The sequence below is a fragment of the Pocillopora verrucosa genome, chromosome 1 (assembly GCF_036669915.1).
Source record: "Pocillopora verrucosa isolate sample1 chromosome 1, ASM3666991v2, whole genome shotgun sequence".
NCBI lineage: Eukaryota > Metazoa > Cnidaria > Anthozoa > Scleractinia > Pocilloporidae > Pocillopora > Pocillopora verrucosa.
This window is the reverse complement of record NC_089312.1, coordinates 27,482,528-27,500,862: the sequence shown is the minus strand read 5'-3', so window position 1 is coordinate 27,500,862 and position 18,335 is coordinate 27,482,528. Positions and strand designations below refer to the sequence as shown.

Here is an 18,335-nt window from a genome sequence, read left to right as displayed (position 1 = left end):
CATCCTTCGAATGCGGCTCATAATGAGGAACATTGTGAAGTTGTTTGTTTGCTTTTAAAATGTCGTTTTGGGGCGAATTGAATCCTCATTTTCCTAAACAATGAGCAAAATAATTTCAAATGATTCATTTTAAAGGCTCGCAGTAAATTTGATGATCTCGCACAAAAACAATAATTTTACACACAGAGAGATAAAAAGAAATATTTTTGAACGAGGTCGGTCTGAAAAATCAAAATTGCAAAGTTTGTAGATGGTTTACTCGACAATAAATTTTAAAATGAAGAAAATTAGAGGCGTTTTTTATAGCAGAGTGTATATGCTATAAAGACGACTTTAAAGATAAAAAATTTTAAATCGTCACTTATTCATACTTTTGGCTGTTTTTGGCAATTTGAATTAAAATTGTACTTAAGCATTCCCGTAAGAGTGCTTTTACTGAGGAGGGAATTTGATATACGTTTTTACATTTCGGTCCCCATGAAATTATAGATAATAATTGACGAGAAAAAAATGACTCAAATATTTGCTATCATCATGATAGCGATATTTTTGGTGGAAAAACTCAAGTAAAGGGTTTGTCAGTGATGATTGAAAATTATAGAGAGATTGGATAGGCTTGCTCAGTCACTCGTCACTCGTATGGAGCAAGGTACACACATTGAATATGTAATTTTTACTATTACCATGAAACAACTTCGGCCTTCACTCTCGACTAGACGGAATCCCATCAAAATGGAACACTTTGAATTCCAGATGATTTTCGCTTAGTGCCACTTTTAATAATGGGATAAATGTGGATCAGCTAGTTGTGGACAGACAATCGTTCATTGCAGTTTGAGAGATATTACTCATGACAAGTTATTTTACAACGTGTACATGTCTATCAATTATTTCTCGGAAAAAATGAAATTTTTATTTTGCGCAATTAATATGGTAAAGCAGCTACATTTCCTCATTGGAATTTCATGTTCCTATCATATACAATCTGTTATGTCTATGGAAAGGCATTGATATAAGCGACATTGTAAATTTCAATGTCGAAAATTTATTGTAGCTAGAACTAGCTTTCTTCTCCTTCTGGACCATTTTTGTAATCAGTCTTTCTATAACCACAATACATTTCAGGAACAAATATTTTCGACAGCCGCTTCGAATTCCTGTTTTTCTGTCTCTTTTTGAGTCATCTCGTATAACGAGCAAAAGGTTCACAGCCAATCGCACCTCTTTCTGTCCTTGTTAGACAAGACCACGTTCTATTATACCTTGAGGCAGATCAAAGATCCATGATCACCACCAGGGACTATCTTCACGATTTATCGTGAAGTATGTGTGTGTGTATGTGTATCACCACGATTTATCCAAAACAGACAAATCTACTCATTCAGATCTTATTCTGTTATGCTGTTATCATCGCAATAATGAATAATGTCGTTATCATTATTATCATCTTTTACACTTTACCTTACATCGTGCAAGGAACAAAGCTCCACAACTAGTGATATACAATCCCATTGGTCTGCAATGGAGTCCCTTTTCCCTTTCAATTAGTACGGAAAATTCATCAGCTCTATGGCTCTTAATTAATTCATTCTCTGTTCTTTTTCTTTTGGAAAGTTCCCTTAGCTTTAGGCACATCTGCCATTGTCCGAATATGCAAACCAAAATTGAAACAGGACACGATGGAATTAATATGGTTTGATGCTACTCTGGTTTGCAAATTAAATGAATGTAACCAAAGAAGTTACAATTCATAGACCCAACGTTTCGACACTCCTCGAAACGTTGGGTCTATGAATTGTACCTTCTTCGGTTATATTCATTAAATCTGCAAACCACAGCCGCATCAAACTATGTCTGATTGTCCACCTGGTTGCCGTGTGAACGATGGAATTGTCCTTGCTTCTTTGAAATTTGCATCTCGACCAGATGCTTCAGTTGCCCTCAATACGCTGACCTAACCGAAGGCGACGTAAGTTAAACCACCTGCCAATACTCGGCGTGAATTAGCGCCAAGAAAAGCAGTACCTCTAATATTTAGCTCGATAGCAGAAGTGGGTAGATATTGCATTGTAACACCAAGGGGGTCCTGTCAAAGATGACTGTGAATAAAGTATCTTCCTTAAACATAAACTTGTTGATGCTGTTTAATAAGCCTCAAATAATTTTTTCGACTTTCTAGAGTGTCGAAAATACTTGGATGTCTGAGGTAAATAATAAAAATGTGAACATGGCATAATTAATGCAATTTTTACCTGAATCATTATGTTACCTATGCATTAAGCAATATGATTAGCTATTTTCTTTTAGCTTACCGCGGAGTTTGTGGCCAGAATCGTTAGCAGCAAGAAACATTACGGCTTCTCAGCTGTTATGGGTCAGTTTCCGTTGCAGTGCCTGGCAAAATATAGGTCCAAACATTAAAGTGAGTCGCTTTCAATGGCGTGAACTTAAAATTTCTGTTTCAGATGAGTAACGCAGTCTCAGACGAGTAACTTCTACTTTCATCAGCTTCAACAATGTTAGATTGAGATGGACTTTTAAGCACGCGAGGGTTGTTCAATTTTTTTCTTCAACTGATCGTACGGTTATTTTTATCTCAGCGAAAGGAAAGAGGTAATAATTAAAGCTTTCGGTTTAGAAGAAAAAAAATTTTAAAAAATTTTGCATCAGCTTTCATAGCTATTTTAAGATTAAAATTGAATATAATAAGGGTTATGGTTCAGTTCCTTCCTGTGGGAGCCTCATAAAGTCAAAATGGGTACGGTCACTTTTTCCTTTGTAAGCAAGCCTCCCTGAAAGCCCTGTACTTAAAAAAATTAATGAGTTCGCGAGAAAATTGAAGTTTTTCCGTTTTTTCCCCCTATTTCCGGAAGATTACTATGTCATATAACACAAGTTCCAATGCCACATCAGAACCATAGCCCTCCTATAGATGTTCTGCCCGTCCTTTCATCAACATAGAGGTATGGTTCCAAGTGTCGGCATTCGTGATCATTATGGTTGGATCAATTATTGGAAACGTGCTCGTGATCACCGTAATAAAGAAAAACCGACGGATGCATATCTAGACAAATTACTTCCTCGTGAGTTTGTGCTTTTTAAATCTGTTGATCATTTCAGTCGATACTGTTTCAGACGTCCAAGTAAGGATAACACCCCAACTCGGATTTATCATTACCAGTAATTACTATTGTATTTTGATACTTTTTAATGAAGCCTCTATTTGGCGAGAAAACATAAACGGATATTTTTCCACAGACAGTATTGCATGTTTCCGAGATGCAGACAGTTTTCCGAGAGCAAAGCTCGAGGGAAAACTGTGAGCCTCGAGGAACAGATAATGTCCATGGACAAACATCCGTGCATGTCTTAGCGTCTATTACAAGCTATCGAGTTTCTTATCCTTCCAGTATTTAAGCAACGCGCCGGTAAAATGTATACGAACAGTTTACTGTTTGCCGCGCTTGGAATGTTTACTTTTCAGTGTTCTCTGGTACAACGTTACGATCAGACAAACATGTTCCTTCTTCTTTAACAACAGCTAAATGTCCTTTAACGCCCTAACAGTAACTAAACGCCTTAAACGAACGCCATTATCGTAGTAGACGTAAGGTTTGAAAATTGGCGAATACCATTCTAGGTATATTTTCGAATATTCTCGATTCGTCGCCGGGGCATGTTCGGTCACGTGAGACGTTTAGACTAATCGCACGCGAGCATAAATATTTGATGGATTATAAAAGCTGATAATGGACACCCTTTTCTGCTAGGATATCGGTTGTGAATAAGTTGTACAGTAGGTTTTATTCATCGAAACCCAAAAGGACACGGGAGAACAAAGTACTTTTGCTGTATTGTTCCTTTTTGTTCTTTTCTTAACTGGGTATGATATATAATAGGATTAATCAAGAGTTGAACAAAACTCATTCGGGAGAATTCGGGCGAGTAATCTCTATCATTCCGCGCAAGTAGCACAAGGCTAATACTATTTGCATGTAGACACGCGATTACCCTTGAATTAAACAACGCTTAATCATAATTCGATAAAAATGCATGCATTTTTCAAAGGAAAGAAGAAATAAATTTACTATTGCTTTATTATTTTGTTTGGTTGTAGCTCCCTAGGTGCTTTCTAAACTTAGACAAATAGTATGTTGCCTGGATTTCTATTCCAGTAACGAAACATTAGTCGTAAAATAGGCAAGAAGGGCACTGTCTCCTTTCGACTGATGTATTAATTCTTGTATTTGATCTGAAATTGGGCTGTTAACAAAATCTTTATTTGACTTTGATTGTTTAACATCAGTTAGATATAAAAAGCCGTGGCCCTTAAAATCTGTTCTAATTTTCATTGGCCACATTTTCAAGGTGCTAGTAAATTAGACAGTCCTGTTGCTCAATCGTCACATTAAAGACATTTATTCCTTTTCCTTAAAATAAGAATTCGAAAATTAACTACTTTGTACAGAATCGTCTTATTCTCATTAATCTGTGGTCTTCTTCCTCGTGATAAGATCTACCATCATGCTTTTGAGATCCTTTCTGGCCTGCCGTTTTTTAGGGAGAGGGCCTGGGGTTACCCGAGGTAAATCTATTTAACATAGTTTATTTCCTTGATTTGCTAAATTCACGTTTACTCTTAGTCAAGTTTCAATAATGAAGACGCGTTATCAAAATGTGTCGCAAATTCACTTCGCCTGCTTCTTGCGTTGTACAGATTGGCCTGGTAAGATTCTTTGCAAGATCCAACGATTCTTTGAAGCTTGGACCAACAATGCTTCTATCTTAACGATTGCGTTGATCGCTGCTGATCGATTCATCGCTGTATTTTTCCCTCTGCGTGGACCAATTGTTTCTCATAAAGCATTCCAGCTAATAATCGCCTCATAACTTCTCCCAACATAACCAGGGTGCATCTTTCTTTACGTCCATGATCTCGTTGATTACGGTGTAACTGTGTACATGTGGAAATATGGGAACCAACCATCCCAACGTACTATAATACAATCTACACAACAGCCGAATTTCATCATGTTTTCTGCTCTGCCCCTGTTGGAAATCATTATTCTTTACACCGCCATTATTTACAAAATGTGGATGCAAAAAAATGCCAAGGCAACGCGACGACAGCCAATCAACAGGTAGAGTTTAAAGCAAAAGAGAACTTCCCTAAGATGCTCATTATAGCTGTTCTCATATTCTCATTATACTGGCTTCCAATCAAAGTTTACACTATGATTGAACTTTACAGTAGTTCGTTTTGTTTGAATTCAACTCTGCACTTCCTTGTCCTTTTTTTGTCTATTGTCAACTGTGCAATAACTCCATTAATCTACATCGCATTTGTCGTGAAATCATAAATGGCTTCAAGAATATCGGGAAGTGTTGCCTGATTTTCCTTTCTGATGATCTCCCTGGTATACGAAGCACGCCCCAGCTTGGATTTAACAGAGAATCGCCATTCGGTAACACATCGTTATCGTGGGCTGAAGATAATTAAGAGGGTTGACTTCTTTGACTGAAGTCAAGGAAATGTCGGAATAGGCAAGTCGTGTGTGTTGGGCTTAGGGCTAGTTATGATTGGTTAACACACAATGTTAGATTAGTTTGATTCCATGATAACATTAAAAGGTAGAGCTATTAATTCAGACAATCGAGGCATGGCTTTCAGTCTCGAAAAAGTAATTTGATAAAATCTTTCCATCCATGTATATGATGTAATACTGATATTATCTTGTCGCATCGATATATTTTCTGAGGCAGCTCAACAGGTAATAACGATAAAAATCATTGAAAGAGAAAACATTTTGAATGAGAAGTACAAAGTTTAACCCGAATTTTTTTCTCAAAATGGTTTTGCTTGAAATATGCTGTTACATTTTTTGAAAGTGAGCCTTTGAGCATCAACTTTTCATTCGTTCAGTGTTTTTGGTATCAGCAAAAGTCTTATGTTGTTAATCATCCATTAGCCTAATGGAGTTAGCTTCAGTGAAAACAAATTTCCAAAGGAATAATGTTTGTTTGCAGAGATGATATCTCCAAAGTCAATTTGTGGTTCTGCACCAGACTATAACTTCAAACTTGATGAATGCAAATTTAGGGTAATCTTGAATTTTAATATCGTATCGTTGAAGCTTTCTTTAATCTTAGGACTAGGAAAATAAGGAAGTTTTTTTCTTAAAAAAATGCGAGTCAAGATCATCCACTAATTTCACAAGGTTACATTTGTTACGTGTAATTAGCAGAAGGTCTGATCCCGCATCTTCCTCTAACCGAGAAATTCATGGAGACCGTGATATAGAAAAAAGAATTGTTGATTGAACACAAATATTTCCGGGGTATCAGGTATCACTTCATCTAGTTTTCGATCAGGGAATCTGAAAAATTGATCTGACCCAGCACGCACGCTATAGTATCCCCACATCCTTATTCTCGTTAAAACAAGATAAAGCAAGAATGTATTTGGCTGCATATCCTTATAGCAGAGATGTCCTGGAGCAAACTCACCCCCTCTTGAAGTTTTTTTCAACTCCACATAACAAGTCAAACACGGAGCTTAAATAAGCTCATCCAAGCACTTTGTCCTTGAAGTCAATGCATAAATTGTGATGACATATTTCTCCTAAAACGTTACAAATCTAGAAACGTTTGAGGGAAGGTTTGTGGAGCGGCTTCTCAAAATCGACCTCTAAATCAACAAGCGTGCTCATGATCAGCGGTGTTGATTTCGTTCGGTTTGGCCGCTCAGGAAGAGTTCGGCTTTTAACCCCTGCCCAACAGCGCTGACTTTTAGTTGAAAATCAGCGACTGCTGCGTCGAAGATAGGAATAAAAATGCCGTTGTTCGAAATTTACCGAAAATTGTTCTATATAATGTCCTCAAAATCCTCGATAACATTGATTAATTTTATTTATTTTATTAAATTATTTTATTAAAGTTTATATTATTAAGGAAATTTCTCTATTGATGTTCCCGTCGGATTTGTAAATTTCAAGCTCTTTATGAAGAATAGGAATGGCTGTGCACTGTTTTGGACTGGGAACCCTAAGAAGGAAACGTCTCTGCGACAGATGTTGATCTAGTTTGATTTTCCCCATTGCGTCATTATCTTTTGACGAGAGGCATATAAGTGCAATGGTATTATTAAACTTGCCAAACTGTTCCGGCTCTGAAGAGCCCGTAATTGTTGTCGGTTCTTTTTCCAATTTTTCCGTCAGAAATACGTGACACATTTAAATACAGCGGAAAGAACTGCGAGGCAGATATTTATCTTTCCATCTCTTCCTTTGACCTCACAATTTTGCCTTTTTTTTTCACCCCCTCTTCACCTGCATCAAGAGCTATGACGTTTCTGCTTTGTATATCTAAATAAACTCATTTCTGATCGGTAACCAAGGATAACACATTTTCAAAAGAGAAGTCATTGGCGGTACACGAAAGAAAACAGTGTTTTCATTACATATGTAAAGCGCAGATTACAGTGACGTTTATGAACTTGGTGAATAGTGTATTTAATTTTTGTTGTCATCCAAGCATGTCTCCTTTTTTCAAAATAAAAAAAGAAGGAAGCAAGATTAACAATTCCCTATTGACACCGTGAAATGAGCCATGTGGGTTTTAAGTCCTGATTGTAAAATTTTTACCTTTTAAGCTAACCCTTCCGTTTCCAGCTGTACCGTTTACTTTAAGAGCAAATATAGTTCTGTCGCCTGTCCAATAGGAATCGCTTTTCACTGCAAGATTGGAAAGTTTGTTTGCATTAGTGCCGTTCGTGATAATGGAAAACACGGCGCGAATTACTATTTTAATCTCCAACTCACGAGGATTTGATTAATGTAACCCTGATAACAAACTTATATTGATTTAGTTTACATCATTTCTTTAACTCTGGATAGAAGCAAAATTAGACGTCACGGCGCCGAAACGTAGGCTGATCTCTACTTAAATGTCAAAAGGAGCCTGACAAGTTATGCTAAAATTGTCAAAACAGAAAGGCGACGGAGCGGAACATCATCCTTGTAATCTATTACTTCGAACAGAACGATAAAGCTCTTAGTTCCACTCTTTTTTCTTCTATGAAGGTAAGGAGGATAGCATAATTAGTTTCCATTGAAGGATTTATAAAGGATTTATTCCCATAGCCGCCTCAGTTGGAACGCGGTGAATGAAAAGCAATAAACGTGTCACTTCATACTGAGCTTTCTACGAGATCAGCCGCTCTAAAGATAAAATGGTTCTAGGGCGCAGGTTTCAAACGGAGATGAACTGACGGAGTTTCCACAGTACATCTGAAACTCTCTCCTCAGGAACAGTTCTCCAATTCAAGTTATCAGTTTTAAAAAATAACTGTGGACAGGGCTTATTTTACTTAGTTTCCATTTATTTTAAGATGAAGATACGCTTTTGAAATGGTTCAACGTGATGTGGATCAGTTTAACCCTTCCGTGCATTGCCTCGATCACGTTTCGATATCGGCTACTGATATGAACTAGTCCCGACTCAACAGAATGGTGAAGCAAAATCAAACAAAATGAAAAGAAGGAGGCCGGCAATATAAAATTTATTTCAAGCTAACTTTCTTCGAGCATTAAGATTTAGCTCGACACAAGTATTGCTATGAGGGAGAAAATTGAGAGGAAGTTGTTCATGCTGAAATTAATTTGTTTGAGGTCAGATCCTGAAGATAGCCTTTGAAATACAAGTCCTGTTTGAATATGAATAGAGAAAACAGTGATGAAAAATCTATCCATGACATCAGTTCAAGCGAACCTTTGTTGTTCTTGTTCCGCTTCAGCTATGAAAACATTTAGGTAAGATTGTTGAAGCTATTTAGTAGTGCTGCTAAATTTTTTCTCTAAGAACAAGAACGAAAGCAGTGCTGTTAAGGTGATCTATCAGTTTTTTTTTTGTTTTGTTTTGTTATGATTTGTTTTTTCATCTTTTACATCTCAATTCCTTTTATTTTTCGTTAAATATATTTTTCTTTATTTTTAATTCATGTGGTGCGCTCACGCACTCAGTGCCAACTTTTATTTCGCCTTGGTTTGTCACGAATTTATTTTGTTTGTAGTGAGCCAACTCATATTTCAACAGGTCCCTACCTTCCAAAAGGGCCTATCTCGTCGCAAAAAAAAATTCCTTTTCTCATGTCTAATTCATAAAACTGTCAATATTCTCTAACGAAAAGCTATTCTCAATATTTTCTACTTGTGTATCATTTATGTTAATGATCTGTGTTATGCAGACAACGTACTTGTCTTTAAGTCAAAGTAATCAAAGCAAACGTTTACGCTTTTCCTTTTTCTTTCATTGAAAAGACATTTTGACACATATTTCCTTGTTCTTTAATCTCGTGGTAAAGAAGACGAAAATTAGAGAGGAAGATAATGTTGAAAGAGTTTACATATGTCAGATCATGTTTGCGAGACGAGTTTATCGTTCCAAATCAAAATTGTAAGAATAACTATCTTTTGGATAGTACAGAACTATGCACTTTTTTTAACTAAAAACTAAATTATTCAACCCCATTAAAAAAGGTCCATATGAATTTTTCGATCATTAATCAAACACGACGAAGATGTTTGACTGTCTGAAATTTAAATACTATGATTTTAGGTTAAATAAATCAATTTGAAAATGGTTCGTATAATGACTTTTTGAAACTTCCGAAAGATTCATCGTCATTGGAAATTGTTCACGATTCCATTGTACACAGTTGTATGGAAAAAATGATCAACTTTGACCTAATAGACATCAGAAGGGCAAACCACATTAAAACTGCAATACAAATACTTTCCGGGTTTCAACTTGGATATGAAACCGAAAACTAAGCAAGCCAGTGGGTATCTGTGAGGCAAGGGAGCCAATTTATTCTTGCCTTGCTAGGAGTGATACATGGGGCCTTAATTTCAGCCTCAACGCTTTCATTCCCAAAATATAATAAGTAATTAATTTTCATAAAATTGAGACATCTGCAAAGGCACAAGTTAGTTGCTGAACCTTTATACTAAGGTCATGGAAGAGATCACGTTTGTTAACTCACGAGGTGATGAAGCTCTATGATTATGCTGTTTAAAGTAATGTTATTATTTCATTTATATATTTTTCCTATTTAAAGCTATGGCGTCCAACAACACCAGTTCCTGCCCTGACCCTGGTTCAGATCTCACTAAAGGAGAAGCTGCCGAGATCGCTAAAGCAGTCGCATACCTGTGTATTTTCATTCTGTCAACCGTAGGAAACTTTCTCGTGGTGGTGCTCATGCTAAGAGACCGCCGCTTACGATCGGTCGCTATCAATCAGTTTATTGTGTCTATGGCAATGGCTGATTTACTGACGTCTTTGTTTAACATGACGATAGAAATCTGGATCCATATCAAATATTCCACTGGACAGCAAGTTTTCTGGTTGGATGGAGCTGGCGGTGTCATTCTTTGTAAGACTATTGTTTTTGTTCAGGGTCTCTCCATGGCTTGCTCAGTCCTAACACTTGTCGCCATGGCCGTAAATCGGTACTTTGCTGTCTTTTTCCCACTCAAAATGGGTACCACAAAGTCTCTGTCCACCTTAACCATAGTTATTATTTGGTTGGTCTCCACGGTCACCGCCTCGCCAATGTTGTACGCCATGAGAGTCATCGAGAAACCAGATGGCACGCTCCACTGTATCGAGGATTGGACGCCTGCATTTGACAGTAAGAAGTCTCACAGGAACTACACCATCTTTCTGCTAACTATACTGTACGCGATACCCCTCGTTGCTGTCACTATGCTGTACACAGCTGTTGTTCGAAAGGTTTGGAAGAGGCAAGTTCCAGGAAACATCACTGCCCCAAATCAGTCCGTAGAGCTTGTCACAAAGAAACGCGTTCTCAGAATGCTCATCACAATTGTGATCGTCTTTGGACTCTGTTGGCTTCCATACTACACTTATTTGTTTTTGCTCTCCATCATTCACGGCTGCCCACCTGAGTACATTTCATTCTTGGGTCTTTTCCTTGGTCATGCCAATTCCGCTATAAATCCATGTATTTATGCCATCTTCAACAAAGAGTGTCGTGCTTCTCTGAGGGGTGCTAAAGGGGCATGCTTTCCCACAATGCATGGAAGTCGCGTACCAATTATAGCAACAAATCAGAACACCGTGAGACAGACTGATTTGGGCTTCGAAGAGACATCACGAGGACAAGAACGAAGAACGCTTCTGATCCGCGAGATAAAGGAGATGAAGGAGATAACCCAGTCACCGCTAAGGATGTCTCCATTCAATTCCTAACGCCATTCACAAGTGCAATTTACGTGCTCACAATAAGAGACCAGTTCATTCCATGAGAATGAACAAATTAATCATTTATTTGCTTTGCAGAAGGGGAACTGTTCCGGGCTTTCAACCTTATTGAAAAAGGAATATCAACTGGGTTGAATCTTGTGACCTTCACGATAACAATACAATTTTTAATCTATTTATCTGTGCTATAGAGCCTCTCGGCGACCTTAATGTCATCGCTAATGGTTCTCCGAGGCGGATCCTGTTACCACTCTACGGTCGCAACGAGAAATTAAATTTCAATTCAATGTCGAAAAAATAAAAAGAAAAAAATGTTATTTGTTGTTTGATAAAAAAAGGTAGTCTCTAAAAGTAATAGGGCTTTGAAATTTAATCGGTACTATTAAAATGGATACAACAGCTTTCAGACGTAAGGAAAAAAATTCCTTTGCGTTTTTAGTACTTTTAACTATTGATAACCAAATATCCGCTCAACAAATACCTAAGAAAAGTGTCTGTTATGGCGTCCCCAAAATATAAAAAAAACTCGAAATAGCAAATCTTCTTTGTAATTTGAATTAGCGATCTAGCTGATCTAGAATCAGACTGATTTGGGCTTCGAAGAGACATCACGAGAACAAGAGCGAAGAACGCCTCTGATCCGCGAGATAAAGGAGATGAAGGAGATAACCCAATCTTCCTTGTAATTTGAATTTGCGATCTAGCTCGAAATCGTCGAGGAAAGGTATTGTTACCGTTCGTTTCCAGCATTAAGCATCTGACCTGGTCTTCGTGATTTTTTTGTGTATCGTAAACAGATGATTAAAACTTAATCATTACAGCTGTCAGAAAAAGTCAGAGTCAGCGGTATACGGAATCCCTGTACAGGACATAATGACCTTTTTTCATTTTCTGGAAACATATTAAGCTGAGTTGCAAGCAATTCGCCATTATCTTAGTTTTGGCAGCTACTTTCATCCTCGTTTGTATAGGAAGGGCTCTTCAGTACTTTTGAGCACAGTTTTGTTAATTCAGCGGGTGGATAATGAATTTGCACAATTCGAAGGTTTCATATATGGAGTGCATGTCAATTGACCTCGTCCACCTTTTTTTACTCTCTGCCTCAATTCCCTCAATAGGGGGGGGGGGGGGGGGGCCGCTCTAGAGGGAGGGGCTAGCCGTTTAATATCGCAAGCAGGTGACAATTTTTTGGCTAATATTCGTGAGAAAACAAACGTAAGGACTCATGATTCGCTTTGCAAACGTATTTTGAAATAGAAGAGGCAAGATTGATGAAATTCTCATCATGCATTGCTTTTCTGGCCTCTGGTTTGTTTGGTCTGCCTCCCAGGGAATATTTAAGAACCGTTTTTTTTTTTCCTTTTATCTGTGGGTCTTGATTATCTGTAATATTGAGCCATGCAGTATCAGTAAGACGGAAATAAATACTTAAGTTCTTAGTTCGAGCTGCAACGCCAGTTCCTTTCTCTTAATCATGAGTAGCATAAGAAATGCAATTATGAGTTTCTGACCTAAATTATTTCCGTTGTATTAAGCCCCACGCGAATGCCTCGCATCCACTAAGAATCACGCAACACTCGAACGACAAAAAAAATACAAAGATGACATTATTTATTAAGGCTTTGATTTTTCATCGTTGTAACACCAATTCAGTTTGTACATTGATGGTCTTCACATGGGAAAATAAACAGTGCTAAAATATACCTGAATTGTTCTGAGAACTTGAAGTAGTTTCGTAATACATGCACACTTATTTCTATATCCGGCTCATCTCCTTAAAGTCACTCAGTTTTCAGAGGGAGAAAACCGGTTACTTATCAAAACATCAGTCACTGGTTAGCTTTATAGATATTTTTGCTCTGAAACTTAATAAATTCAATGAAAATTACGGCCAATCTAACTGTCGCTCTTAAAAACAGTTTACAGCGAGTTATATATTCCGAGAATGAGTGCCAGAGCAGAGCAGTGCAAAGAACCACGAAATTTTTCCAATCTAAATGATGGAATAAATATGATTTTAGTGATAATTTCTGCACCTTCATCAGGCCTCATTTTTTAATATTCAATCTTGGTAGTTTTAAGATGACTGCAAGCTTTAAATGGTGCTGTGATTTATTATAAATTGTCAATCCTAAAAACGGTTTGTTTCTAGGAAGCCGTTAAAAAAAAGTCGAGGTTATTTTCTTTACAATAATTTACATCCATTGTTGGATTATTTATTTCAGCAAATACCTCTAAAAGGCAATCTTTATGCAATGTAACTTATTTTGCCAAAATTGACCACGATAAGCCGAAAAATACAATTAGTTCAGTCTATAAATCAGTTCTTATTGAACGGATGTGATTTTCATTTGCGGCATTTGCGTGTAGGAAAAACTTGCGAATGGTTTATTTTGTGCATTGTTACAGCGCTGCAATGTACAAATACTGGGATTTTTATTCATAGTTCGTATCACATAAAAGTTTGTAGTATATTCTACATCTCCTTAATTGTTATTTACTTTTTAAGCGAAAATCAATACCGAGGCCATATTTTTTTCAAGCCGCTCATATCTGACAAAGTAACAAAGCTCAAGAACACGAAGAATGAAAAATATACATCAGATGCTCGTTTAATTGTTATTAAAAGCAAAAAGAAATATATAATTAAGACTTCTTTCCATATTCTTTGGAATCAAATAATGAACATTTATCTTCTGTCAGGCGGGTTTGGTCCAATGTCAAGAGATTGTCGGAAGAAATATAAATATATATTTTTAGTCCTCTTTAAGCTTATCTTGGTTATATATGCAGCTGCTAGTGCGATTGTAGTTTTGATCTTAAAAGGGGTTAGGCAATCTTTACAGTGTAATAGGTGTCCACTCAGCGATACAGTACGAGTGAATATACGCAGTGCCACTTTTTAGCAAACAAGAAATTTTGCTTTAAGCTTTTCTCAAAAGACGCTCGCTAAGGCTGGAGCTTATTTTTTTGCTCTAGCTTTCGACGGCTGAAACAACAAATTTCACCGTGATATAAACCGAGGCAGATAGGTTAACCCAAAGAAAATGAGCTGAAATCGTCGTTATCAGTTTGTATCGTTTTCATTTTCACACTTCAATACAGATTGCAATCTGTGGACTGTATTGGTTTGCTCCTGGAAGAGATAAACTGATAGTAACAAGTTCTCTTGAGTCTTTTCATTGCTTCGCCAGCTCAAAGAAAAGGTAAGGAAAGATGTAATCTTAAGTTGTTCCATCTGAAAAACAACGCGAAAAAGAACCTAAATTTTTAAGATTTATTTTCTCATTTATTTCAAATTAGAATGTCTGCTTCGTTTCTCTTTGATCACAAACAGTTTTCCTTTCCATCGGCAGTTGTTTCCTCTCTTGTCTCCTTTTCGGGTCTTAATATGTCACTGGGCTAAATTCTACAAAAAAGCTTAACGCAGGCAGTTTTTTTCTTCTAGCGCAAAAGTTTTTGAGGAGCCAGGAAAGTGGTTTACTAAAGTGCATGTCTTATATTTGGGAAAATATGACATAAATCTAAGTTTACATCAAGCTTGCTGAAAGGTTATTTTTTAATATATTCGTGTAGCAGAGATATAGGTCAAGGGATAAAAGAAAACATCAGAAGGATATGAAAGGACAACCATCCGAATTCAAATAAAAGTGTAGCTTTTCGTGGGGTTAAATTTGAATGGCAATAAAAATTGTTGTAATTTCAGGTAACTCTTCGACTTGTAGGCAACCAACCATTTCCTTATGTGTTACGTTAATCTCAGCCTAATTGGTAAGAAAATCTGTCTCTACATATCGAGAGGATGAACGTCGTTAGGGCTTGAAAAACCCTGATTGTTGTTTTTATTACACAAAGGCAAACTGGATTGTCTTTCAAATGTTTTGTGTAGTGTGTCACCTACTCATTCGTCCCTGTCTAAGCAAAGACATCTGATCTGTGTGTTTTCGAGTGCGTTTCTGTTAGCTTACTCGCAACATGAAGGTGAATAATTTAAATATTATGAAAAACTTATTGAGCTAGGTGGAACGTAAAAATGTTCTGAATAAAAGTATACATTGGTAAAGCAAAAATTTTGTAAATTATCGAAGAAAAAACTAAAATGATATTAAGTTTGCCGGACTCCTGTCGATCCTATATTTGACTCGGCTGTCTTTCAGCTGTGTTGTTAAAGTTTTCAGTTACCTATTCACTGTAAAAGTAAACTGATCTCCAAGTTACTCCCCATCATTCTAGCTCACTGCTTTACTCTCAATACAGCAATGTAAACACAAACACAAAGATACTTTCTCCTTCTGCTTACACAGACGTACACGTAAAAAAAACGCTGATCGGAGTGTCTCCTAGAGGATAAAATTATTTTGATTAAAATTGTACATTGGTAATAGCAAGTGATATGTAGTAGAAAAAAAATCCAATTTCGTTAAACTTCTCCCGACTTTTGCCGACCATGAAGTCATCTTTTGTTTCGGTCACCTCTTTCGTCAACAGGTTTGATTGATGGCCAGATTTTGTTTATCTTCTTCTGTAAGATTACTCCTGAATGGCTCCTTAGCTTCTACTCTTCTACTTGCCACATAACTATCATCTGCCCGAAAAAATTTTTAGGCCCTACTTGCTTCTGCAAAAAATCTAAGAATTTAATTATTTAATTTACAATATCAGTCAGCTGTTTAACCTGAATCGCCGCTATAGACCACAGCTCTGCTCAGAAAAAGTCGTTGCAGTTCGCAATTTCTCTCTCAAAAAACCATTTTTGGGGGCACAATTATAAAAATTTATATCAGAGTGGGGAGGGAGAGGCTATAAGAAAATTCCTGCAAAGGGAACCCTCCCTCCCCCTCCCCCCTTCACATCGAAGAAAAACTTTTCTCAAGGTCACCCCTACAAGTAGAAGTTGCTTCAGTCCTTAGATTTTGACCAGACTCAGGATTTTTTAATTTGTTTTTTTTAATCTGTCATGTTTAATCTACATGTCAGATCAGAAAACCATCCGGTTTGTGAATTAAAACAAACCATATAGACCAACAAATGATAAAAATCGAAATTAGTACGAAATCAGGGCGATTTTCTTCAAATTCGCTCATGGCATTTTCTTGGAATATTTCTATTTCTTGGCAGTTGGAAGCTTTAAGCTCAAACATATAACTCGATCTTTCTCAATTTCTTTTCAAAGGGGTAGGAGTGTTGAAGGTGATATACTTGTAGTGATGATAGACTTAGGCTGAATTTTCAGTAAATATGAAGACTTTATCCTTCCCTTCCATGAGTGTTTCAAAGTGTTAATCAAAATAACCTAACCCCGGGATTAGTCACAGTTCTGCCAAACGTAATGAATCTTACCGTTACCCCAATAGATAAGATTATACTGAAGTTCTCTTGCAATTGTTGTGAATAAATTGTTAAAACCGAATTGATATCTGTAAATCTATTGGAGTTATTCTGAATAGATCAACTTACTCACTTACTCTCACTTCATAGAAAAAAAAAATGAATGACAACATTACCTTGAATACCACCGATTTACTCACTCACTGCGTGATCTCCAATTCGTCTCCGCTCCTACCCGTTTGTCAACTGTTGGCATATACGATCCTTTTTATCATGTCCATATTTGGTAACAGCATCCTCATCGGGGCCATCGTCAACTATCCCCGGACACAGACGATCATGAATTACTACATCATCAACATGGCAGTCGCTGACCTGTTGACAACAGTGTTTGACATGGCGGTACAGATTTGGCATTACGGTTTGTTGATAGCAAATAAGCCATTTGAATGGTTTAGCGGTGTTTTTGGAGAGTTCATGTGCAAGTTTGTCGTGTTTATCCAAGGAACAGCGCAAGCTTGTACCGTTCTCACTTTAACTGCCATCGCCATCAACAGATTTCTTGCAGTGATGTTTCCACTGCGTCGTGCGGCAAGCAAAACCAAAGTGGTTATCATTCTGCTGCTCATTTGGGGATCGTCCCTCGCTATTGCGTCACCGATGCTTTACGCTATGAGACTTCACGAAGGGCAAGGTGCCTTTTCTTGTATTGAGAATTGGGAGCCATTTTTCGACAATGCGTCATCGCCGAGACATTACACTCTGGCTCTATTCAGTTTACTGTATGTCGCACCTCTTCTGATGATAGCCATTCTGTACTCGGTTATTGCATTTAAACTTTGGGTGAGAACAGTCCCAGGAAACGTCACAGTGCCAAACCAACTGCTTGAGCTTGAGACAAGAAGGAAAATACTGAAGATTTGTATGACAGTGGTTTTTATTTTTACACTTTGTTGGCTCCCCAATTATATTTACCTTATGATTCAATTTGTTCCTGAAAATAACGGCAAATGTTATCCCCCAGAATACGTAGCTTTCTTAGGGCTTTTTTTTGGTGACGCAAACAGCTCTATTAACCCGTTTATCTACATCATATTTAACAGTGAATACCAGAAGGGCATGAAAAAAGTCCTCAAGCGCTGCTGCATTCCTTGCAAGTCGAATAAACTGCGCATGTACTCTAGCAGAATTACACTCATCAGCTATCCATCCTTGCGGACCTTTAGGGAGCTAGAATTAACACCTATGAGACAAACTCTGCACCAAACCAACAGCGAATTTAAGCAAGGGTTTATCATTTCTTGATTTAAGTTTACGTGAGAAAGCCAACTGATAAATATTTGGAAATGCGCGATCACCATCCTGACACACTGGGTTCTAACCTGCTGACCAGGTGACCATTCGCTCCCCCCTCTCCCTCCCTCCCACCCCACCCCAGAAAAAGGACACTTGATTACAGGTTACATCCGTTCAAACTGTTAAATGAACTACCCGAAGTAGAAAAAAAAAACATGGAGAATTATAAATTGAATATGCTGCACGTGACAAATTTACGCATCGTCTTTTACACAAATGGAAAGCAACTTACATCCCTCAAATCGTATGAATGAGGCAGTTTTTAAAACGCAGACCGACGATTGGCTCAGCTTTGGGTTTTAACCAGAATACGCGAACTGCTCCCTTAGCACCAGTTAGAAATAAAATCATATTTGCATCGATGA

The 18,335-nt window shown here is 37.4% G+C and overlaps 2 protein-coding genes and 1 pseudogene across 4 annotated transcripts; all 3 read left to right on the top strand.

Moving 5' to 3' along the window:
• The first annotated feature begins 2,879 nt into the window (after positions 1-2,879).
• On the top strand, positions 2,880-5,500 carry LOC131771664 (substance-P receptor-like; annotated as a pseudogene).
• Positions 5,501-7,914: 2,414 nt separating this feature from the next.
• LOC131771611 (QRFP-like peptide receptor) lies at positions 7,915-11,681 on the top strand. 3 transcript variants are annotated; one of them, XM_059087433.2, is made up of 2 exons: positions 7,915-8,081; positions 10,118-11,680. In XM_059087433.2, exon 2 carries the CDS (start codon positions 10,120-10,122, stop codon positions 11,272-11,274), a length of 1,155 nt encoding a protein of 384 aa, XP_058943416.2. In that variant the 5' UTR covers positions 7,915-8,081; positions 10,118-10,119; the 3' UTR covers positions 11,275-11,680. The 3 variants fall into 3 exon arrangements, with proteins under 3 accessions (XP_058943416.2, XP_058943419.2, XP_058943417.2); XM_059087436.2 differs by lacking the exon at positions 7,915-8,081 and adding an exon at positions 8,753-8,810 and having other exon boundaries at positions 10,118-11,681; XM_059087434.2 differs by lacking the exon at positions 7,915-8,081 and adding an exon at positions 8,801-8,886 and having other exon boundaries at positions 10,118-11,681.
• Positions 11,682-16,773: 5,092 nt separating this feature from the next.
• LOC131771663 (substance-P receptor-like) lies at positions 16,774-17,982 on the top strand. The gene has a single exon (XM_059087522.2). It carries the CDS (start codon positions 16,774-16,776, stop codon positions 17,917-17,919), a length of 1,146 nt encoding a protein of 381 aa, XP_058943505.2. The 3' UTR covers positions 17,920-17,982.
• Positions 17,983-18,335: the final 353 nt, after the last annotated feature.